We start from the raw sequence: 20,340 nt of genomic DNA, 5'->3' as shown, positions 1-20,340 counted from the left end.
TAGTGACAGGTCTTTTATGTTCTTGTTTGGACTCTTCTACTAGATACTGAAATTTAAATTTTGATGGCTCTTCTTCTTTGTTCTTTTCAGCAGGTAATTGCTGCCATGGAAACACAACTGTCTAATGGACCAACTTGTAATAACACAGCCCATAGTTCAGCCACCATAAACAATTGCTCATCACCAGTTGATTCTGGGAACACAGAAGACAGCAAGACCAATTTAATAGTCAACTACCTTCCACAAAACATGACACAAGAGGAACTGAAGAGTCTTTTTGGCAGCATTGGGGAGATAGAATCTTGCAAGCTTGTCAGGGACAAAATAACAGGTATGTTGGTTTTGGAGTTTTCTGTATCTTCTCAAACTCTCAGGTGGCATTCTGCAATTCTCTTAAGTAATGGAATAAAGACAGAATGAACCAATGCTGACCAGAAGGAACTTAATTTTTTTTAATTATCTACCCCAAAATTAAGCATAATAATTTGCATTTAATTTAGGTTACTTTGAGTGCTATAAATGCTAACAGGATATTTAAACTTGGGCTTCAGAGTGGTAGGAAAGAAGATTGATATGGGGAAAAGCAGATATTTATACTAAGTTCCCTTGAATTGTAAGTCAACCTCATTGAAGTTAGACTTTAGTGCTTGTTGATGCAAAGCTGCTTCTTTTCAGGGATGCAGGTAATGAAGCTTGTACCTTGGAAAAAGGGCAGATTATCTTACTTCACAGGTTAAGCTGCTTTTGAATTGCAGCACTTGTACAGCATCTTTAGGATGCACACTTGAGTCAATTTATGCTCTTTGGCTTTCTGCTTATTGAGCAGTCTCTGGCTGACTTTGTTGGCTGAGTGTGGTTTATTTCCCTCATGGCTCTGAATAACCAGCAGATCTTCCCACAGCAGATGACTCATTCTTAAGACATCAGGTAGTGGAATGGGTGAATCTTTGAAGCACCCTCCTTCAGCATGATAGTCTGGGATACTGAAATCACTGCTTCTAGTCGATCTAGCCTGACCAAACCTTCAAGCAGTCTTTGCTCCTCAGTGTGAAGATTACTGAATATTCTTGGGATGCCAAAGAAACTAGATGGGGCTGATGCCACAGCTTGCTGTTACCAGGTGAAATCTGGTTGATGGAGAAAACAAGCCTGTTTTCTTTGTAGGTAATGACTTCAGTGCTTTGAAACAAAAGGTCCCTTCCTTAGGTGTTTCCCGACGTCTTGTTCTGGAGTGGAAAGATGTAACTGATAGTTCATCAGTTAGTGGGATCTGTTAGTTAGTGGGATGGCTATTCAGACAGTTTGTCTGTCTTGTATACCCCACATGTTTAGCATGTTTAACCTCCTTATCAAAGCTGCTTAGGAATAACCTCAAAGGCTGCTACTTCTGGCCCCCAGAAATAACCCTCAAGATCTTGTGATCGATGTTCAAATTGTCCACTTCCTTTCATGATGGGTCTGATGTTCTGTGTGCCAGAAGCACACAGTTGTTGCTACGTAGTTCCAAGAGACTTCATACCTGGAAATGGAGCTGGACATAATTGTAAACCTCTTGTTTCAAGGTGTGATGTTTTTTCTATATAGCATGAAGTGATGCCTGAGAAGGATCCTGAATTTAAATTACTTTCTCAGTAGCAGAGAACTCCAGAGTTGAAATTATTGGAGATAGATAGTTTTTCTACTTTATCAGAGAGCGGATCCTCAGCTTTGAGATGCAGTTTCAACTGCCAGCAAAAATGCTGCATCAAGTCTTGTTCCAAAAGGTTTTAGGATTATAAGTGAGATTGAGAAGTACAGTGTCTGACCTTGCGACTGCAGTGGGAGCAATACTTCTGATTTAAGTAGCCTGGAGCAAGATAACTCTGTGTTTGTAGATGCTTAGGAGAAAGCTCTCAACTTTCACTCCTGTTCTTACTCATTTTCAGGTTTTCTTCAGAGAGTTTTGAAAAGCAAATTTTTCTTTTCCTTCTAAATTCAGAACAGGGATTGTTACCAGGTTCTGTGAAATTCATATGGCATGAGTTTCAGATTTTTATTGGTTTAATTCCTCTGTTAAAATGTAATAATTTGTTTTGTCTTTCTTAAATGAAGTGTCAGGAGTGCTAGTTACTTGGTGAGTATCTTCAAATAAGATTAGGGTAGCATAGAAGTTGAAATACACTTTTACAATTATGGTATCACTGAGGTCTATAATGGCTTGTGTCTCCACCATTCTCTGCCTGCTAGTTTGCATAGTGGAGTTTGGTGGGGAAATGTGAGCCAATCCAGTCCTATCCTTGGCTTGGAGTGGTACCATCCTGCAAGCTCAATGTCAAAGAATGCATTTCATTTCATGGCCACTGTCACTGGTGGGCAAGACCAGCAACAGGGAGGAAGTGACCATAGCCCACAGACCACTGGGATGGAGATCAGCTTGTGTGCCCCAAAGGGCATCCAGTGAGGCTGTGTGTGAAGTGTGATCTCTGCAGCTGTGCCCAGTTAGAAACCACAGTCCTGTCCTGGGAGTCAGAGTTACTCCTGCCAGGATCACTGGGTTACCAGTGCCAAGTGTTAAAATACAGAGAGATCATGGCCAGCCACTGTCATCTTGACCCAAATACTCATTAGCATCTAGTGAATTTAAACCAAGTTATCTCCCACCCTGTTGTGAGTACTATTGTTTAGTTCTCACTCTGTGATCACATCACATCACTAAAGTGCACTTGCATTATCTAGAATAGCAGAATGGTTTCAGTTGGGTGGTACCTTCATAAGCACTCCCTGCTAAGGTCAGGCACACCTCCCACTAGAGGTGAAAGTGCCCAATTTCCTTGAAGCTGTCTGCACACTTTAGGATTGAGAGGAGTTGAACTTAAAGGCCTTCTTTTTTTTTTCCTCTGGAAAGTCTGGTTGAGGGAAGGAGGTACCCTGCAGTTCATTTACTAATTTCATGTGAGCAGTTTGAAATCCAAGTCCTGATTATTTTATTGATTTTTAGCTAGGGATTTTCTTGTGAATAAGGGAGAAAGCGATGTGTGAAGGTTCCTGGTAGTCATCTTCCAAGCATGCACTTCATGGGCAGAACTGTCTGTTGGGGTGACGTTAGTAGCTGGAGTCAAGTCTGCTTTCTGTATTGGCAGAAAACCATTTTAAGTATTATCAGTAAGAATTTAAATAGCTGATTGCTGTTCTGTTGATTTGCTGAAGGTAAATAAATTAAACGTTGGTAGCATTGAAGATTCTAAAGGGTGCTGAACAAGCGTCTCTCTTCATGTGAGAATCCCACTGACAGCAGCATCTGATAAGTGGGTCATGAACGTCACTTTATCTTCACTTGCTAACCAGAGAATCTGTCAGGAGTGAGTCATTGTGCCTTAGATATTTTAGAGTCTGTGTTAACTCTTATGTGCTTTTGACTAATGCAGATGTATGTCAATATAAATTGCAAAACTACCGTGTAAGTTAATTGTGCTTGTACAATAGGTGGGAGACCCTGGTCTCAACAGAGCAACGTAACTGGATTCCAGTCAGCCATTTCAGATAGCTGATTAGTTTGGTTTAAATGCTTCTTCATATTTAAAGGCAGCAGAGGTAACATTTACCGTATAATGATGACCTTTTATGTAATCAAACGTTAAGCATGTATGGTTACAAAAAATAAGCTAAAATATTCAAAATGTTAGGGAAGAGGATAAAGTGGGATGAAATTTAATTGCTGGAGCTACCCCTGGTCAAGCACTTTAAAGCTTTCTGCTTGCACAAGATAGATGGATTTAGCAGCTTTTTAAAAAATACAAGAAACAGTAATAGCTTAAAAAGTAGCACTTAAAAAGTAAGATATCATAGTATGGTAAACATTTTCTGGACCTACTTTTCTGAAACTTGAATATAGGTAAAAATGTTACTGTAGTCTCCTTGAAAACAACACAACAACAAAAAAACCTGCATTCTTTTAACTCCCACTGTCTTCAGTACAATTTCAATTGTACATGTGGAAGATTAATGCCCTATTTTCACACAGGGGGATAATCTCCCAGTTTTCATTGTGCTTGTGGCATTATTAGCTAAAGTGAAACTCATGGAACATAGACTCCTTAATTTCAAAAAGCAGCTAACTCAGATGTCTTAAATTTGGGAAAGTATTTGTTTTTTTTGGCTTCCAAGCTCCCATACTGCTCTCTTATTAAAATAATCATATGCTCATAAAATTCACAAGCTTTTTTCTTTAAAAGGGAACCTGCTCATGAATAGGGCTGGATTTCTTGTCTCTTTAACTATGTTTGAATACCTGTAATGCTTATATATGGATTTCATTTGCAGTTTAGCAAATGCTTATTCTGTCTAGAAAGTGAGGCAGGATATGCTTAGAGACCTATCCTGGGACTGTATTTCACAAGACTTGTGTATGAGCTGTGAAACTCTGCTTATACTTTTATCTTTAGTACAAGGAGACAGGTGCTCTGCACTTGAAGACTTCATCAATTGCTTCTGCCTTCTATCATCTCTGCTTGAAGATAAAGAGTAAGTCCACTTTAGGACATACTGCTGATCGCTGTTACATGGCATTTTTTCCACACATGATCCAGCTGCCACTGTGGAGCTTACATGTTGGTTGAAAGTCTGTTCCTCTTACATACCTTTTTAAAAAAAATCTGGGCTCCTGTTTGTCGTGTGGCTGGCAGCTATCTGTCACATTGTGGTGGTGTTTCTTTGTGGTCAAAATTACAGGCTCAGGGAGTACAATTTTCAAGTCATGTTTATGTGACCCCTTTAAAAATTTCATAGGCAATCTAGGCTTTTGCAGTCTAGAATACAATCCAGAGTACTGTAGTCTAGTCTACAGGACTGTGATGGATACTCATGTAGAGTATCCATCTGTCCATGTAGAGGAAGGATCACGTTTCTGTCTCTTACACCTGTTTCCATAAGATTAAAGCTGACAGGATATCTTCCTTAATTTTGTGGATTTGATCTTGTCCTCTTGAAGATAGTAGTTTCTCATATACTTTGAAGTATTCTCTCATTTCCGTGTTGTACAAAGTGAAGACATGAAAAGCAGCACATGATTGAGATGTCTAGAACTGTAGTTCTAGAAAAACTGCCTGAAAGTTGAACACTTCCATAAAATTCTTGAAGCAGCTGTGTTGATATTTTGCAATTGAAGTTTGTACAGAGAGTTTTAGTTCTCACGTGTGTTTTCAGTCTTCATTGAAGTACCATGGTAATAAATGCAAAGGATTCTGAGTTGGTCATGGAAATAAAGAAATACGTAGAGCTGGACATGATGCTGTCAGACAGAGCTTGTGTTCACAGTGGTGACACTGGTCACAATTCAGTGTGGGCCATGTGTATGCATAGAGTTGGTGCAGCACTGGGAAGGGCTCTGCTCTGCCAGATCCTTGGTTATGGAGCAGCACTCAGCCTCCTCTAGTGCAGGATCAGAGGAAAAGCTTGTCAGAATGCTGAATTATAGAGAGCCAAAACAGCTGAGGCCATGACTTGGAAAAGGATTTTCCTTTCTGAGGGGCAAGTGTCCTGTTTCAGCAGAGCATGGCTGAAACATCAATTTCTTAGTGATGGCTCTTGCCCTTGCTGTGACTTGTACAGCAGTCTTTTGGTGATCAAGGGAAACCTATTTGTGTCCTCAGTGCAAGCAATGCAAAGTGTGTTAACTGACTGGCTGCTTGAATCTAGAACATGTGAAACTTGTTAAGCTCTGTAGTGTTCACTCCTTTTATCATAACATTGTAAATGTTAGTGTCTGGCAAGGGCAGAGCTGTGGGAAACCTTATGCCTTGTCAGTGCTACTGCATATCTAAAACTCCTGACTTTGAAAGTGATCTCAGTTGAACCTGGGCTGCCAGTTTCTTTCAAGTCTTTTGTCACTGTTGCTCTGAGCAGTCTTAGTTTTCTCTCCAGCTCTAAATCTTTCACTTCCCTTAATGGAAGTCTAATTTTAGGGCATCTGAACTAACCTTACGGGAAGATGGGGAAAAAAATGTGATTATTCTTTAATCTGAGGCTCTGAATTTGAGGCTTACTACTGCATTGAAGATAAGGTAGGAAGCAAAGTAGGTGGGTCCTGCCTACAAAGGAGGTGGTTTTTAATGTCCCTGAGGAAGCAGGAAGATATGGTGTGGCGTATCTGTGGAAGGGCTTAGTGTTCAAAGTATTTACAGTGTAGAAAATTTTAAGCATTCCCATGGCAAGAAAAAAAACACATTGAGCCTGGTAGGGCAATGAGTAGCTGGAATTTCAGGTACATGCTCATATAGTATGAATGCCTGAGACAGAGAGGACCACATGAATGATCAGAGCACACCAATGTCATCATGTTTCGAGAGAGGCTTGCTATCTTTGTTAAACTCCTCATATCTTTTTCCTTGTTAGCCTTTACTCCCAGTGTGTTTGGTGTTTGCAGTCCTGTATCACTCTAATGCATCAGATGTTTTTGCACGGTTTTGTGCACTGAGGAGTAGAGTAATTTGGCAGCTAAAGGAAGAACTAGTTGAAGCTGCCCGCTCTTCTGTAGCGTTCTGAGTCCGTGATATGCACGGGTGCTTGCTAGCTGCTGCTGGGCGGTGTGCTGAGATGAGTGAGTTCTTGTCAGCCTGACAATTTCTGATTAAGGCAGGGTTGTGAACAAAAGGTGCTGCCTGGAAAAACTGCATCTTGCCAGTAGAATGTGTTGTGCAAAACGTGACTAAAATGTGAAATTAAGAATAGAAGCCAAATGGGATTGGAGGCAAATTTCTATTTATATTAATTTATATGTATTTATCTGTCATGACCAAGTGCTCTCTGGACCATCTTGCTCAAGACCTTGAAGCATAGATCTTCTGGGGCAAGGGAGTGTTGATTATAAAATCCTCTTTTAAATTTTCAAGTTTACTTTGAGCTCTGCTGATGTTAAAATGCAGTTTCTGATATGGCCTAGGGACTTGGTGAGTTATAACACAAAGTTAATAAAATGAGTTTGAACTTTGTATGCTTGTTGGAGAAAAGTGCAGCAGCAGAGTATTGGCTTACTTAGCCAGCCTGGGTGCTTGAAGTACCATCCTGAAGGGATAATCCTGGAAGAGTTAAGATTCGAGCCAGCTTTATGTCTGGATCCAGAGCATAGCTAACATCTTAAATCTGCTGAGGGGATGTAACTGTATGGTCTTCAGGGTTTCTTTCAATCCAGGCAATTCTGTGGTGTTTTATACTTCTGATGGCTATTTAATATTACCGAAAAGTATTTAGCAGCATTTACTGTACCTTTCCATAGTAAACAGCATAATTTATTGCACTGCACATGTCTCCTGGAAATGAGTCATGTAAACAGGTGAGGATGAAGGAAATTGTTTCAGCTTGTGTTACTCAAGATAGCACTTAATGTCTTTGTACTTTCATGTGACTTTCATGTTACACAGACACAATACTGTTTTGACCTTTCAGAAGTTCACAGGCTTTGTTTTTACAAGTAAAAGAGGTGGAAAAGACCTGTTTGACTAAACCTGCCAGGCGTTCACTCATAGCACCAACTTTGTGGAAACAAGCTGTTTTTAAAATGATTATTCATCATATATTAACTTGAATTAATGTGTTGATCTCAATATCTAGCATAAGCAAGAACTTGATATTTAAAAAATTTAATTATTTTTATATGACTAAATATAATTAGGGACCTTTCTGATCACTAAGTCACTCTATTTTCAGCAAACACTGAGCTTTTTGATGGAGATAATTGCAATATACATTATCTTGCACCTTACTGCAAACAGATTACCATTCACTTTCGTCAGTGGTTGCCATAATTTACAAGAAGCCTGTGAAAGCATTGACATTTGCAAACTGGCATTGGTGCTGTAGTGGTGTGGGCTATCTAGTGTGCTTTTAGCTAGGATAAGGTTCTTTGCTTCCACACTGGGAGCCCCAGGCTTAGTGTATCTTGCACTATTTACTCTTTTGTACCTGTATGTAGTATATGTTGCTGTTACATCTTAGTGATCCTGGGCCCAGCTGTTCAAATAAATGTTGATTCTAGTGGAAGCTGGTGTGTGAGAGAGACCTCTCGTAACTTGAAGTTCTTATGGCATAACTGCTTTTTAGGGTGACTGTGCTGTGAGATTAGAGCAGAGTATTTATAATAATGAAGGTATGTTTCAGTGATGTCTGCCTCAGTTTGGGTAGTGATGTAAGTGACCTGCACACCCTGAAGCTCTTTCACTCCAAGGATGTCACGTGGATTATAGGGACCTGGATATCCCTGCAGAAAGTAAGTACTTCCTCTCAGCCTCCACAAGCTGAGTGGTAATTAATAAGACTTCAAGCTGTAAATGGTTCCAACAGGTTCATGGTTGGTCCATTATGTGTTGAAGCAGCTAGTATGTTGTGTTACAGAAGCAACACTTCAAAATTCATGCAAGAAACTTTCTAGCTGCATGTGTTTATTTTCTATAAAATATGTGTATATCTGCATTTGATTTTCTTTTATCATGGTACTTCAACTGGCAGCTCTTGCTGTGAAAATTTGCCAGACTGCCATTGTGGTTTTCTGTGTACAACTGCAGAAGAGGGCTTATTATACTATTCTCTGTGGAATTTTTCTTCCTGCAGTATGTCAAGTCAGAGTGGAAATAGAAGGCTGTAGAATGCCACAGAAGAAAACTATGCAAGCCTGTGGTTTTAGTGACCTAATACTTTAATCCACAGTAAAGAGAAAATAACTGGGAGGACTGAGATATTGTATTTCATTTTAGGATTCCTGTAATTTTTTTTGTAAATTACTAATTCCCACAGTTATCAAGGACACAGCCATATTATCTTCAAAATTTTTGTGCTATTTACCAGTTGCTGCAATTACTTTGTTTTTTACCTTTGCTTATTTCAGGCATTTAGCAGCATTTACTAAAACAGAAGGGGGTTTGTAATGTGAATTCTTTCCCATCTTCTGAGTTTCTGGATCTATTGTAGAGGAGGTTTTTTTCGTAGTCTTTGTGGTAGCTTTGTGCATATTAAAAAAAAGCCCTTTTTGAAATGCACTTGCAGCTGCACAATGGTTATGAAGTCTTGCATCTGTAGTAAGATGCATTGATTATTTAGGCTCCCCACTCTTCCCCACCACCTTCTAAACTAAAAAAGCCATACATACTTATGGAAGAAATTCTCTCTGTTCATGTAAGAATTAATTGCTGTGGAGACATAGTTCAGTTTCAAATAACAAAAACTTCAGCTTTTCTCAGTGTATTTTTTTCCTATGTTCATTTAGCAACTGCAAAAAGAAGTGGCTTTTTCCATCTACTTAGTATTGCAGATTAGCAGTTGTTTTTGTTTGTTAATTACAGCTGTTAAAATTGAAAAAAATATGCTCCCCTTGGACATACTTTAAAGCACATATTTTTTGAGTTGACAGTTGAGACCTCCACTAGGGAAAGAAATTGTTTTGAGGACAAGTTATCATTTTTCTACACATTTTCTTTCATCACTAAAAATCAGAAAAAAAAAATCCAAAACCCAAGCCATGTAATTTAAAGTAACATCAGTAGTTAACCTATGAAAAAAGTTCCCTAGAGGGGGGAAATATTTTTCAAACTTAGGATCATGGCACATTTCAGGATATCTTTCAAAATTCTGAGATTAAGTAGTAGGTAAAAACCTGGACAAAAAACCAAAACAAGAGTTCCAAGGTAGTATGTATTTTTGTGAAGTTTGGGAAAAGAATGCAAGTTCAGGTGTGTCCTGATTTTGGTTGAGAGAGAATTCCTTTATTCTCAGCAGTAGGTAGAGAGCTGTGCTTTGGAATCAGTATGAAAATAATGTTGATAACACACTGATGGTTTGGCTGTTGCTGAGCAGTGCTTACCCTGAATTAGAGACTGTTCACTGTTTCATGCTGTGCCAGCGAGCAGGTGTGGGAGCATTGGCATTTTAGGGACCTGAACTGGCCAAGGATGTATATTCCACTCCATGGAACCTCATGCCTGGATTATAAACTGGGGAAGTCACTTGAAATGGTGCTCACAGTTCAAGGATAGTATTTAGTATAAGCCAGTGGATGATTATGAGCAGTTTTTTTATCTATCACTTATTTTCCTCAGGGTTTCTCTCCTTTCTTATTTCCTTTTATTAGTGGTATTGCTTGTTACTTTGTTTAAATTACTAAACTGGTCTTCACTGGTGAGCTTTTTCTAAAATTGTTCTCCCCTTTTTGACCTGGATGTGAGGGGGAGTGTTGTTAGTTGTGGCTGTGTTCTTAATTGCCAGCTGGGTTTAAACCACAACAAAGTGTCATGCCATATTTTTTATTGGGTGAGCACATTACCACAGGTTTTGAAACCCCAGAACAAAGTGCTTTACATCCACTTGCTTATTTAACATGACTAGGTGGACACAATAAGACAGAATATTTAGCACTGCTGGCTATATTCCTGACAAGGAGTAAATTGACTGCAAAAGACAAAACTGAATTGCCTGGAACATGCTACTATTAATAGTGGTATAAATTAAAGGATATAGCTAGCTTTCAGAAAAGTATTTGGTTTGGCAAATTCCATGGTATTCTTTCACCTTGGAGTGGTAAGGATCTTCTCCTTGTAATATGACAGGCTAGTTTGTAAAAATGTCTGCGTGTCTTCAGTCTGCATTATTTGAAGTAGGTTTTGGCTGTCATATTTTTTGTTATATTTGAACCCAAGGCAATAATGGGCATGATTCTCAGTGTTCCTCCTTCTGTAGTGTCCATAAGGATTTCTTTTGCCTGTGCAACAGCATGCACCTTTCCATGCATTTCTGCTTTCAACCACGCTTTCCGACATTGAGATTTTCTATTTGGACATGGTGAATCTCTGTTAATAACTTTCAGCTGATGTCTCTTCTGGCTTGCTGAACATCTTTTATTGGGCTCATGTAATGCTTAGCATCCATGGTACCCACCCAGCATGAACTTTCTCCTTGTGCTGCAGGGATGAACCAGAGCTGCACCATCACTTTTGTATCCAGTAACAACAGGCTTAAGTTGATGAAGCACCAGATGATGATGTTCCTCACATGTGAAGAATCATAAGCTATAATGCAGAAGGATGGCACCAGATTAATAAGGAGTTGAACTTGGCTGAGATTGGATGCAATCTACTTGCTGTGTGTCAAATACGTTGATCAGTGTTTGATCCTTTTCATTCATTCTTCAACCGTCATTATTCCAGATTTAGATCAATAGCTGAGAAATGGTTTGGGAGAAAGGCATTGAAGTATCAAATACTAAAATCTAGTAGTGATCATAGTTTACAGGTGTTTTCTTACAAGCTTCCCAGCCTCACCTGCTCAGTGATGTATGAGTTGTGTGTTCAGTAAATAGAATCCATCTGCTGGAACTATAAGCAAACTGAAATTAAATTAGGGATTGCCCAATGACTTATGCAGGTTCCCTTATTTTGCTAAGCTGCTTTTAAAATTCAGTTCAAGCCTTAATGCAAAGTAAAATATAGTTTGAAACTTGAACAGTAACTTACATTGAGTAAATAGAAAGTTTGATGGTATCCTCTACTTAGGCATTTAGCCCTTCTTGTTGGACCACAGCCACGCAGGGAGTTTCAGATAGAGTGCTGCACTTAATTGAGTTGTGTATCTGAGTGTGTGCTCCTAGCCTTATTCAGTGTCAAGATAATACTGTGGTAGTCTCCGTGGCATTAATCACAGATGGCAGTAGTGGCTTAGGAAGATGAGGCAACTTTTTTGTTAAAGAGCTGGTACCAACTGAATGATGCCTTGTCTTGGCTCACAAGTCCTCTGTGGGGTTGTCACTCTGCAGGATCCCTCTGGCACATTGTAGAGCATTCTGATGTCTTAAATTGCAAATACACACAGACAAAAGGGTTGAATGTTTTGTGCTCTGTTTTTACTCTCTAAAACTCTGTTAAGCTTTTCATGCTTCTGAAGTTGGGCTGGAGTCTAGTAGAATTATCTTTTCTGTGGCCACTCTTGCTTTCAGGACTACATAGCTGCTACTTGCAGCTTTTACGTTGATCTTTACATAATCCTGTGGATTTTCTGTAGTGCCACTTTTTTGTATTGGTCAAGGAACCTATCTTCACTCTGAAATTTTAGGAGACTTGCAAAAATTATCTGAGTCTGCAAGATGAATTCCAATAACAGATTCATATATGGTCTTCATGTGTTGTCAGAGATGTTTCTTTTAACAGTGTTCTTCCACCAGTGCATACAACCTTCGGAGTGATGAAAGGCACAATAAAACCCAATGCCAAGTTTCTGTGAACTTGACTCAGTCCTGATTACAAAAATATGAAACTGGCTTTTTCTTGCACTGGTTTAGTGGATCTTTGCCAATTAACTTCATACACTGAGACAGAAGTTTGTGACTTTAAATACAGTGTAGTTTATTGAAAACACTGCTTGTGAAATGACGACTGACAGACTGGAAGCAGAAAATACACTACTGTTCACTAGAAAATGGACTATTTTCTTTCAGTCAAGGTCTGGATGACAGTTTTTGGAGGAGTTAAACACTGAAGGTGGTGCGTGTAGCTCAAGTTAAGTTACAAAAAGAAATAAGATCCTCGGTCTTCTGGAGTTCCTATGAGTTCTGTTTCTGTAGAAGTTCATTGTAGACAATGAATTTTAGTTCCTTTATTAACCTCAGAGTTTTGTTCTTCACTGTGATATTGATGCAAATAGTATATCCCATTTGGGGTTTCTTTCAAGAGAGAAATCATTTACCTGTGATTTCTTCTGTGATATTGAAGTTCTTACTGGTTATATTCCTGTAACTTAGTCTTTTGTAATAAGATCTTTTTTGTAGAAGTTGAAATAGCCTTATATGTCTGAAATGATGGTATGGTGACTATTGTAGAAAAATCCAATTTTTTTAATGTATGTTTATCAATAATTTTTGGTTGTCCTGTGGAAATGTATGAATGTATTATTTCCTATTCAGACTTCTAATTTTCCAGAGTATGATTAGTCTGTGATTAATTTTTGTATTACACCTTGAAATTTGTTTTATACCTAATAATGATATAAAAGGTGTTATGTATTCATTTTAAAATGTACTATTAATGAGGTTGTAAACATTTTGGGATTTTTTTGTTTTTTTCTTTTTTGTTTGATATTCCTATTGGGATGGAATTCCAATGGACATATCAATTAGTGAATTCAATTAGGGACTGCTTTTCTTACATTACTTTTACCTGACAATGAGAGCTCTTCTTGCTCCATAAAATGAAACAGAAAATTTCATAGAACTCATTTTGTCTTATTTGATCAGTGCCTTCTGAAGAGGTTTTGAGAGCTTGACTGATTGTAGAATTTGTCATGACTCTAGTTTTTGTGGAAAAATTATTACCTGATACTGTTAATTATTTGTTTTGTTTGACCTTCAGACATTACAGGAACGTTTAAGAATTCCACTTAAGATGCAGGATTATCTGGATACTCTGGTAATGTAATCAACAATTGCTTCCAAAAGCTAGCTTGCTCAGCCCTTTCACCGGGCATTCCATAGCTCTGATGGAAAAGAGCAGCCAAGGACTCCCTCATGTGGTGGGTGTCCCAGACTTTCAGAAGGATTGTGCTGCATTGTCAAAGGGCTGTTGTGGTTCACGCAAGTAGAAAGTGTGTGTTGAAATGATGCAAATGGTTAACTGTGGGAAGAAATGCAGTAGTGGAAGCTTCTAGTGCACCTTCTAGTGCTGAAACAGCTCCCCTTTGAGCACCTGCTGGTTATCTGGTAATAATACCACTGTATACTAGTGGAGCAGTGTTGGGGGGGAAAAGGGTACTGGCTGCATGCTCAGGCAAAGAAGTTCTACAGCACTGGCTCTAGATTCTGTCAGGGAAGACAAAGCTTCTCAGATATGCATGCAGGACAATTATCTTTCAGCAGCAGCTATTTAGAGAGGGAAGATACGAGAACACAGGTCTAGTAGATAGCTAGACAGCAGGAAGCATCAGAACCAGGCTTTATATAGTCCAGAAATGTCTAGGGTCAAACCTATTGAAATTTGTGCCCAAAAAAACTTCAGAGAAGACCTAGTGGAATACCACGATGTTTTAATCAGTCATGAAATAAAACTACTGTACCAATCAGCTGATGTTAGGCAGAAAGCAATATCCATTCTTCTCAGGAGCTATGAAATGTTGCAGGACTACTGAAAAGGCAGCATTTAAGTTCATTGTGTATTTGTGAGGGACTCCACCTCTCTTGAAAGGGCTTATTTAGCTACTGTTAGGCTAAAAGTTGTATTCATCTACCTTTCAAGTCTTTTATTGTATATCATATAGTTACTGAACACTTTCATGCAAAATTAACAGTTAACTGAACTCTTAGAAACATAACATAGTTTGTTTTGGAAGAGAACATGAAAGATCATCAAACAGGGATGATCTTGGACATGGACACTTTCCTGTAGAGTAAGTTATTCAAAGACCCATCCAGACTGTTCTTGCCCTTCTCTCAGGATGGGGCATCACAGTTTTTCTGGACAACCTGTTCCTGTGTCTCACTGTACTCAGAGTAAAGCATTTCTTTCTTACACCTTATTTAAATCTTCCCTCTTCCAGTTTAAAGCCATTACCCCTTGTCCTATCACTACATGCCCTTGTAAAATGTCACTTTCCAGCTCTCTTTTAGGCTCCTTTTAGGTACTGGAAGGTGCTATAAGATCTCTCCAGAGCCTTCTCTTCTCTAGGGAGAACAAACCCTGTTTTTTTAGCTCATCCTCACAGAAGAGGTTCTGCAGAATCCTCTCCCTGCCCTGCTGGCCACACTGCTTTAGATACAGCCCAGGATGTCTGTGGCTTTCTGGGCTGTGAATGCCCACGGCTGAGTCATGTCCAGCCTCTCATCCTCCAGAGCCCCCATGTCCTCTTCAGCAGGCCTGTACTTACTCCATTCTCTGCACACCCTGTGTTTGTCCTTGGGATCTCCCCAAACCCAAGTTCGGGATCTTGCACTTGGCCTTGTTGAGCTTCATGAGGTCATCACAGATGCACGCACCTTTGAAGCTGTCCAGATCCCTCTGGATGGCGCCCCTTCCCTCAGGTGTATCGATGGTGCCATGCAGTTTGGTGGTGTCAGCAAACTTGCTGAGAGTGCCCTTGATCTCATTGTCCGTGTTGGTGGCAGAGTGAAACAGAGACAGTCCCAGTAGTGGCCCCATAGAATATTACTTGCTGCTTGTCCTTGGTGTCCGCTTGGGCATTGAGACATTGGCTGCAGCTCTTGGCATGTGAACATTCAGCCGGTTCCTCTGCCGCCATGGAATCCTTGTTTCTCCACCTTACAGGTGAGAATGTTGTGTGGGACAGTATCAAATGCTTTGAGTAACTGTGGGTAGATGACATCAGTAACTCTTCCCTCACCCACCAACACTTCAGCTGTGTTGTAGGAGGTCACCAAGTTTGTCTGGCAGTTTGCCCTTAGTGAAACCATGCTGGCTGTTGTCACCTCTCTGTTTTCCTTGTGTCTTACTATAATTGGAGGATTTGCTTCATGATTTCATGCCCAGAGATGAGACTGACAAACTTGTAGTTCCCCTACTGTATTTATTTCCCTTTTTGAAAATGGAGGTTATGTTTCCACATTTCCAGTTAAGGGGAACTTCATCAGACTGCCACAGCTTCTTAAATATGATGGATAGTGGTTTGGCTATTTCCTTTGCCGGTTCTCTTAGGAAACACATGGATGTATCTGACCAGGTCTTACAGACTTGTGCACCTTCAGGTTCCTTAGATGGTTTTGAGCCTGATGCATTTGTACAGTAGGTGATTCTTCATTGTCCCAGTCCCTTCTTTCCTTCTACGGCTTAGGCAATGTGGTGGGAGCACTTGCTGGTGAAGACTGAGGAAGGAAAAGTTGTTCAGTATCCCTCAGACTTTTCTATATCCCTGATAACCAGGTCATCTTTCTGTTCTACAGAAGACCCACATTTTCCTAACCTTTTCTTTCACCAGCTTCCTGTGTAGATGCTTTTCTCGTTTGCTTTGACATCCCTGGCCAGATTTAATTCGTTACCTCTCAGAGAGGGTCTATCCCACTCTGAGGAATGTTAATGCTACCTTTAAATGCAAAACATTAAAAATGGATAAATGTCACCTCTATCACATCTACTTTACATGACCTCTTTTCTCTCTGGATAACATCTATTTGTTCTGAAGCAGAGGATTTTCTTTGGGCTTTTACAGCTGCGTGCATTATTTATAGTTTATAGGAAATATTTATGAAACAACTTGGGTAGAATACAACTAGTTCATTTGTGTTTCTTCCCTGATAAGTATTGTGAATTAGTCTGTGTATTTTTGAAGCTAAAAAAGTCATCTTTCAAGGCACAATAGTAAATGCAGGAGCACTGTGACCATAGCTATGATTTCCTATTTAGTTACTTCAACTTGAAACTTTTTTGGTCTTTCGGTGATAGGTGCTTGTGAAGTCTGTCTGCTTTCCTAAATACTGAATTAGTGTGTTCATTACTTGTTTTTTAATGGTAATAATTACTTCCTTTATGCTTTTCTGATGTACACTTGAATGTCCAATCAGTCTCTTGAGCAGTCTCATTATCATTAGTCTGATTAGAATTAAATTGTTTGAAATAACTTTTTGCCCTTCCCCTCTCAAAATCCATTCTGTCTATTGACTATAATGCCAAAAAGCAACTTGGCATTATCTAATTAATTACTGTTTAATTTGCGGCATCATGCATGTTGATCAAGTCATATTTATGAAGCCCAAAAACATGCAATAAAAATTGAACGGTTTCCCCTGTTGAACTGAATAGCATAGCGCTTTCTGCACTTTTTCTTGTAGGCCACAAAGACTAAACATTTGTCAATCACTAATGGATATAGTATGTCTAGGTTCAATGAAATGCCTAACTGAAAATTTTTTTGCCACTTGTGCTTGAATTTGACATTGTTACAAGTGTCTGCTACATAAAACATTAGTAATAATTGTGAGCCTCCATTGTGAACTTTCAAATCATAGCTTTTATTCTAACCTCTTTGCTGTCTTAGAGGCATGTGAGATGCACTATTTCTACTATGTGGCTTTTGGTATTTCAGATTTTTGTGAAGGAAGTTCAAGTCAGACTGCTTTTCCCCATTTATTTCCTCGTTCCTTTCCAATCATTTAATCATTTTTACTTTTCCTAACCCAGGTGACTTTTACCAATCATTTAACTAGCCATTAGGATTTTTCTGCACTATGTTGTCTAATATTCTTAGTGTCGAAAGCATAAAATCTAGCAGGAAGTTTACAGAAACATCTTTAAGCAGGTTTGTGAAGTACCCACACGGACTGTCCAGCAGATTAAGGTCAACTGATAGCTAAATAAGAAACTCTTTGCATTCCTTTATTTAGGATAATCTAAATTTAATAATACTTGTAGATCTGAGTTATGAGCTAAAGAACTAATGACACAGGTAGTCTCTTGTCTGTTAAGGCTGAGTAGGCCTTAATTTCAAAGATCCTCAAAAAGTAAAACTGGTTATTCAAAATAGCTAAACACATAGTATCAGACAGAGCACCAGGAGAGCCGACTTAGAGAGGTGTTAGAGTTTTTTCAGACAGCATCATGAATCACAAATTGGGAGCACAAAGCCAAGGCAAGAGCCTAGTGGAGTTGACTCTGTCTTAGTAGGAGACTAAGCAGCTTTTTGATACACATTCAAGTGTGGGGGTTGTTTAACTTATGGGTAGCTATAGATTTACCTTCTTTGTTCTGTCACTTTTTTACAGATTCAGACACATAATCTTTTTTTAAGCAAATGTGTGTTCTGCAGGACATTGCTGTCTTGGCAAATGGAGTTTGGTGTGGAAGAAGTACAGATGAAAGAGTCCAGTTTTGTCATTGTTCAGTCCAGTTCTTATTGTCAGGCAAATAGCTACTTATAACGTTCATTAAATACTGAAGTTCCTCTAAAACATCCTAAGTGGTGGCTGATTTGGTTTAAATCTAGCCTCTCCTCCTTTTATCTTGAAAGCAAATGTTTGGACATTGAGGAATGAGGAAAAAACTGCACAGAAGGAGAACTAGTTTGAGTTACCCTGGCCAGTTGCCTCTAATTTTATTTGAGTAAAATTTGTGCATGGTGGATGTGGTGGTCTCTCTGTCTGAGATCCACAAAAAGATGAGACTTCTCTTTAGTAGTTGCTGCCATAGTGGTACTTGAATAAATGAAGTTCTTGTCACTTAGAAATGCAGTTCTTCCTTGTAACCCACTTAGTATTTTCCCACCACCTGTCAGACATAGCTGGGAATGAGATATCCAATGTAGTGTTTGGAATAACTGCTTCCACTGCATTTTATTAATGCTTGTCTGAATTTTCTGGAGCTCAGCCATCTGTCTGTGAACTGACAACCACTTAACAAGAGGTTAATATAAGCAGGAAGATGTAAATGTGGTTCCTCAAACGCTGATTCCAGAAATCAGGTTTGATTTACAATTATTTGCATTGCTTGTTCAAAGTCAATATTTATCTTTCTTGTGTGCTGTTGAAGATGGTGATTTTTGGCTCTCAATTATTGCTAATGTTTAATTAAACCACTAATCTTCAGGCAAAATTTTAATGTTTAAGTTTTGCATTTTCTTAACCTTTCTAAATAAATGAGGATTTTAGAGAACACTTTGGAATTTTAGGTGATAACCTGAGTAAAACAAAACTGAAGTAAATAGAATCCCATTTACAGATTCACTTAGGGTGAAAAGAACTTCTGGAGATAATAGTCATTTTGTGTTTCTCAAGCAGATTTTCCTTCAGCAAGTTGCTCAGGTCCATATCCATTTAGCCTCTTCAGGAGTGGAGACTTTACAGCCCCTCAGGTTGTCTGTTTCAGTGTTCTACCATTCTCACGGTGAAAGCTTTTCTTTAATTGTAAAATCATAGAATAAAACTCCATAAAGTATTTCAGACTTGTTCTGAATAAATTACTGTGTTTTTTTGGTGCACCTTCCAAGGCTACTGTCCTAGTATTTATCAAATTCAACTAACAGAGTGTCTCCAAAAGAATGGTCATGAATTGAATCCTTTGTAACAGCTAGGTAAGCTCGTTATCTGTAGCAATTTGGGTGTTTTTTATGTGTAAAGCAGAACACATCAACAGAGAGGGACAAGAGAAATAATTTTTTCCCATCTTTTTCTGTTACATCTGAAATTAGTGTTGTATTGGGAACATCCTGTATGAAATACCTTTCTTTCACTTTGAGATTTTAACATCTTTTAAAGTTGTCATTTAAGAGGGCTCCTCAGGAGATTAATAACAAAATACCTGAAATCAGCATTTCTGTATTAGTAGATAACACATCACATAAAATGAATGTACAAAAAGAAAGATTCCTCTTTCCTAAGATGCTGTTGGGAAGAGTTTCTGCAGACAATGCAGACACAGTGGGAGTGATGGAGGTGACAGGTACAAAAATTGCTCTACTGTAATCAAACTAATGAGTAAAAAGGCTTCTAGGATTAGAAATGTAGCAGTATCTAGGCAGAGCTGTAAATGAATAGATAAATGCTTTTGGGTGTTTCCGTATGGTTTGTTACAGAAACATGACAACTGCTGAGGCTAAAGGCATGACGATCATGGAGTCTAACCTCCTGCTCAGAACAGGGTTCTCTAGAGCAGGTGCTCAGTCTTCTGTCTTGTTGGGGTTTGGATTCTCTGTTAATGTGTGTATTAACCTGTTCACAGATCCATCTAGACAATTTATGTTTGCCTGAGGTGCTTTGAGGAGGAGATATGAGAGAATGCAAGTAGTTTTGGGGAGTGGGGGGGTGGTGTCCTCTGACCTTTGGTGCCATGGTAGGCATAATAGGTGCAAAATTGTAAATGCCAGTGATGGCATTACTAACTAATGACTAGTTAGTAAACCCTCTTATGGTATTTAATTAAATGCAAAATTTCCTGCTGTTTTTTTGCATTACTTTTAAATGCATACTGTATAGATACCATACAAGAATTTGATAAAGCATGAATTCTATTATATCTTTTTTGGACAATGAATGAATATGCCATTTGTGCTTTATGTAATGTTGTGTACCCAAGCTAATCATTCTAACTAGCATTTTGTGAATTAGATATGTTGGATGCTTCCTTCTGGCTTGTTGACAATTTTATTTTATCTTGTTTTGCTGTCTTAAACCCAAAAATCTCAAACCAACAAATTAAAACCACCTCAGTGTATGGGAGCTGGAAAGATTTATGCTAATAAAGGATAGTATTATTGCGAAGTATATCTTTTCACTATGTTAAAATTTTCCACCTATTTGCATTCTTATGCACTGAAAGTACTTCTAAAGTAGGATGCTAGTTAGGGATAGTGTACTGTAGGTTTTGAAGTTGTCAAAAGAGGACTACTGCTAAACTCAAG

At 38.8% G+C, this 20,340-nt stretch overlaps 1 protein-coding gene across 11 annotated transcripts in view; it reads left to right on the top strand.

The window, feature by feature from the left end:
- ELAVL2 (ELAV like RNA binding protein 2) overlaps positions 1 to 20,340 on the top strand; it is an 89,343-nt gene that overhangs the window by 46,290 nt on the left and 22,713 nt on the right. For 8 of the 11 annotated variants that reach the window (XM_054281350.1, XM_054281304.1, XM_054281313.1 and 5 more), the window contains one exon: positions 91 to 331. In XM_054281350.1, the coding sequence (XP_054137325.1) occupies positions 106 to 331 (226 nt within the window). In that variant the 5' untranslated portion in view covers positions 91 to 105. The remainder of the gene's footprint in view (positions 1 to 90; positions 332 to 20,340) is intronic. The other 3 variants (XM_054281364.1, XM_054281336.1, XM_054281321.1) reach the window with 1 other exon arrangement.

This window comes from Melozone crissalis, unplaced genomic scaffold (genome assembly GCF_028551555.1).
Source record: "Melozone crissalis strain CALT ecotype California unplaced genomic scaffold, PUWL_Pcris_2 ptg000005l_1, whole genome shotgun sequence".
Lineage (NCBI taxonomy): Eukaryota > Metazoa > Chordata > Aves > Passeriformes > Passerellidae > Melozone > Melozone crissalis.
Note: the sequence above shows the minus strand (reverse complement) of the source record. Positions and strands in the feature narration are given on the sequence as shown.